A 4,825-nucleotide genomic window follows, 5' to 3' on the forward strand; every position below is an offset into this window, starting at 1 on the left:
CAATACTTGGTCGGGAATCCTTTGGCAGAAATGACCGCTTCAATGCGGCGTGGCATGGAGGCAATCAGCCTGTGGCACTGCTGTCCAGAAGGCCACTATTGACACCCTCAAGCAAGAGGGTAAGACACAGAAAGAAATTTCTGAACAAATAGGCTGTTCCCAGAGTGCTGTATCAAGGCACCTCAGTGGGAAGTCTGTGGGAAGGAAAAAGTGTGGCAGAAAACGCTGCACAACGAGAAGAGGTGACCGGACCCTGAGGAAGATTGTGGAGAAGGGCCGATTCCAGACCTTGGGGGACCTGCGGAAGCAGTGGACTGAGTCTGGAGTAGAAACATCCAGAGCCACCGTGCACAGGCGTGTGCAGGAAATGGGCTACAGGTGCCGCATTCCCCAGGTCAAGCCACTTTTGAACCAGAAACAGCGGCAGAAGCGCCTGACCTGGGCTACAGAGAAGCAGCACTGGACTGTTGCTCAGTGGTCCAAAGTACTTTTTTTGGATGAAAGCAAATTCTGCATGTCATTCGGAAATCAAGGTGCCAGAGTCTGGAGGAAGACTGGGGAGAAGGAAATGCCAAAATGCCAGAAGTCCAGTGTCAAGTACCCACAGTCAGTGATGGTCTGGGGTGCCGTGTCAGCTGCTGGTGTTGGTCCACTGTGTTTTATCAAGGGCAGGGTCAATGCAGCTAGCTATCAGGAGATTTTGGAGCACTTCATGCTTCCATCTGCTGAAAAGCTTTATGGAGATGAAGATTTCATTTTTCAGCACAACCTGGCACCTGCTCACAGTGCCAAAACCACTGGTAAATGGTTTACTGACCATGGTATCACTGTGCTCAATTGGCCTGCCAACTCTCCTGACCTGAACCCCATAGAGAATCTGTGGGATATTGTGAAGAGAACGTTGAGAGACTCAAGACCCAACACTCTGGATGAGCTAAAGGCCGCTATCGAAGCATCCTGGGCCTCCATAAGACCTCAGCAGTGCCACAGGCTGATTGCCTCCATGCCACGCCGCATTGAAGCAGTCATTTCTGCCAAAGGATTCCCGACCAAGTATTGAGTGCATAACTGTACATGATTATTTGAAGGTTGACGTTTTTTGTATTAAAAACACTTTTCTTTTATTGGTCGGATGAAATATGCTAATTTTGTGAGATAGGAATTTTGGGTTTTCATGAGCTGTATGCCAAAATCATCCGTATTAAGACAATAAAAGACCTGAAGTATTTCAGTTAGTGTGCAATGAATCTAAAATATATGAATGTTAAATATTCATCATGACATTATGGAAAATAATGAACTTTATCACAATATGCTAATATTTTGAGAAGGACCTGTACATTTTCGTTGTATTCATGAGCTGACAGGCTGGGCAAGGAGAGGCCAAGTTTAACTCTGCAGGAGCAGCGGAAACCCACAGCTCAGGTGGGAGAATGTGTGTACAGGAAAACCGTTAGTCCGACCTTTATGGAAGAGTGGTGAGAGGAAAGCTGTAAGAAGAGATTAGCCTGTGGCAGAGGTTCACCTTCCAGAAGGCAAACAAGCCTAAACATACCGGCAGATCAAAGCATATCCATGTGTTAGAAATGCCCGGTTCAGAGGTTCCCTGAATTGTAGCAACAGGTGACTGTGTATCCTCTTACATCACCGTTATGTACGGTACTACTTTACTGTTGGTCTATCACATGAAATCCCCATGAAATATGTTGAAGTTTGTGATTTTTAAAGTTAGGTATGAATACCTTTGCAGAGTAACTAATGTAATAACATCAAACACTAATTGTCGTTTTTAGAAAGCACTGTCCTGGCGAAAAAGTTCTGGATTTTATTTAATGCACAGAAAAAGACACTTCAGTTTAACACCATCACCCTCACTGGGAACAGAAACCAAGTAGGTGGGGTTTGCACACCATCCCAAGGTGGATGGGAGATAAGAAGGGTGCCCGGTTCAGATCCAGAGCCGAGAGCTGAAACACACATAACATGTTATACTACGTGGGACGTATTATTAAATTACCAATAATTTAGGAAATCTAGAAAATATGACCAGTCCCGGTGTTTGCAATAACTAAGAAATAAATAATAAATAATTTCCAGTGTTCTAAAGTTTTCTACCGGTACCCTGTGGTGTGGACCCAAACTGAACGAGCGCCTGCAAGTCTGGGAGTCCAGCATCATGGTACTTGTTGAAGAACCATGATGTCTTGTTAACAACTCGCCTGTGTTTCAGGTTTTGAAGGAAGTCAAGGTTCTGGTTTGGTTCTTCATGGTGCAGAACCTTCCTCAAGTGGCCTTCTTCATTTATCTGATGTACTCGGTAGGTCAATAACTCTTCTAGAGAATCCGTATGCTAGGCCCTGAAAAATCTGTCACTTTCTGATTGTAAATTTACTTTGTCCTCCTTTTTGAAGATTTTTGTGGCACTAGTAGCTTTTATTTATAGTGATCAGACAGGAAACAGGCAGAAAGAGGAAGGGGAAAGACTTGCAGCAAAGGTTTGTTTTTCATTCCAGGTGATAGAGAAATGGTTCCAGGACCAATCGTACACCCTGGAAGCAGCCGCCGTCACCGGAGCTTTGATTTCGCTGCTGATCAAAGGGGTATTAATCTGGGGCCTCATCAGACTGGTGCAGAGCTTTGGACAGGGCCTCAGAGAGAGAAGTGAGTTACAAGCCAAAGCACATTTCTGTTTTACTGCTTTAAAAAGCTGAGAATGATCTGTTATTTTATGCTATGATTTCTTTTTTTCAGTGTTTGCAGCCAGCTAGAGAGCACACATCAGCTGGCTACCCCCATCAAGGACCTCGCTGCAGATTGACATGAAGGTGGAGCTCTGATTTTGATCCAGCATTAACTCTACCAAAGCATTGACCAAGGATTTTATTTACATGTATTAACTCTAATGAGCTGTTTACTGAAGGAAAAATCTACTTTTGTACTTAAATTCAAGCCTTGCATTAAAATGAGTCAGTATGTGTAATTGTTCTAAGCTTTTCTAATCTAAATGATTGTTTTTAGTTTGAGTTTAAAGTACTTTATTTTAAGTGCATTAACAAGCTCATAAAACAATTTAATGTAAATGTTCCCGAGTCAGCCAAAAGCTTCCTTTTGATCAGAACTCCTTTTGCCTAATTTCATTTGGTAATGCCCAAAGTGACCTAAAAGTGCAATATTTACTTTATTTTGTAATTAGGCATCAAAATATGCCTGAACAGAACTGGGAACAGAACTTACTTTTGGACTTTTTTGGAAGAACGTATTCAGGGTGCAAACATCACACTGATCTGACCTTATGAAACTATAATTATTGAAGACATTTTAGTTCGTATTTTCACTGTATGATACACTGTAAGTTATAAACTGGATGTTACTATATTTTTTGTGAAGTGAACTACTTTCTCTACTGGTGCTGGAGTTACTCTAATGATTTGCAATGTTTTATGTGCCACTTTTGCTCACTCACAGATTTTCTAACATTCTGCACCTTAATGCACTCACTTTTTTTATATTCTGGATTCTTAATAAAACTCAAAACCATACCAGTGTTCTCTTTCGTCTATAAAAGTTGTTTAGATAGAAAATTCGAGTTCTACGACAGACAGCGTCCAAGATTCAGAGTCCAAATATAAAACTCCGATTCTCTTCTCTTCTTCCTCTCACCTTTAATCTGGCTGTTAGTTTCTCAGGAATGTTGTTGGAAAATAACTTGGATCAAACCATTGTTTAGAAGATGTTTGTAAGATTATGAATAATACAGATTATTGGAATTACATGTGTATCTCAGTGAGTTTAAATATCAGAAAGGCCAAATTAGTTAGGACATGCTGAAGTGGTCACTCAGCCCTTGGAATCTGGTGTGTTGGAGCAGGGATTTCTTTTGAAATATGCAGGAGAGTCACTGTCAAGGAGAACCTTGGCTGGCACACTGATGACTTGACAGCTGTCATTGACACCCTCTACAAGAAGCTGGCTGTTCCCAGCATGCTGCATTCAAGCAGATTAATGGAAAGTTGAGTGGAAGAAAGAAGTTGATTGTAAATTTTGCATTTTTTCTGGAAATCAGTGTTCCAGAGTCTGTAGGAAGAGGAGAGGCACAGAATCCAAGTTGCTTGAGGTCCAGTGTGATGATCTGAGGTGCCATTGCATCTGTTGGTCCACTGTGTTCTATCAAGTCCAGCCAGCACAGCCATCTACCAGGAAACTTTAGAGCACGTCATGCTTCCCTCAGCTGACATGGAGATGCTAATTTCATTTTCCACCAGGACAGTCTCTGCTCACACTGCCAAAAGAACGAATACCTGATTTGATGGTGATGGTGTTACTGTCCTTGATTGGCCAACAAACTCACCTGACCTGAACCTTACAGAGAATCTACGGGGTATTGTTACGAGGGAAATGAGAGACACCAGAACCAACAATGCAGACCAGCTGAAAGCAACTATAAAAGAAACTGGGCTTCTTTAACACCTCAACAGAACCACAGGCTGATCTCCATGATGCTGTAATTCATAAAAAAGCCCAACCAAGTGTTGAATGCATATAATATACATGGACATACTTCACAGTAGGTTGCAGTTTCTATATTAAAAACCAAATATGTTAAATCATTTTCTAATATTGTGTTTTCATTGTCTGTAAGCCGTAATTACCAAAATGAACAGAACAGAAATCAACAGTTGAAATACAATAATTTAAACAACGATTCGTAACAAGTTTCACTTTTTTGAATGGAATTATTGAAATAAATGAAATCTTCAATATTTATATACACAACCAGATAATGACAGACCCCAAGAGTAATACATGTCAAAAAAACAAAGAACCG

The 4,825-nt window shown here is 41.3% G+C and overlaps 1 protein-coding gene across 3 annotated transcripts in view; it reads left to right on the plus strand.

Annotated features, from left to right (window-relative positions):
• The window catches only part of LOC124859363, a 32,782-nt gene extending 29,243 nt beyond the window's left edge, over positions 1–3,539 (plus strand). For 2 of the 3 annotated variants that reach the window (XM_047353150.1, XM_047352485.1), the window contains 3 exons: positions 2,231–2,317; positions 2,514–2,661; positions 2,752–3,539. In XM_047353150.1, coding sequence (XP_047209106.1) covers positions 2,231–2,317; positions 2,514–2,661; positions 2,752–2,768 — 252 coding nt within the window. In that variant the 3' untranslated portion in view covers positions 2,769–3,539. The remainder of the gene's footprint in view (positions 1–2,230; positions 2,318–2,513; positions 2,662–2,751) is intronic. The other variant, XM_047353962.1, reaches the window with a different exon arrangement.
• The last annotated feature ends 1,286 nt before the right edge of the window (positions 3,540–4,825 follow it).

Source organism: Girardinichthys multiradiatus, chromosome 1 (assembly GCF_021462225.1).
Source record: "Girardinichthys multiradiatus isolate DD_20200921_A chromosome 1, DD_fGirMul_XY1, whole genome shotgun sequence".
Classification (NCBI taxonomy): Eukaryota; Metazoa; Chordata; class Actinopteri; order Cyprinodontiformes; family Goodeidae; genus Girardinichthys; species Girardinichthys multiradiatus.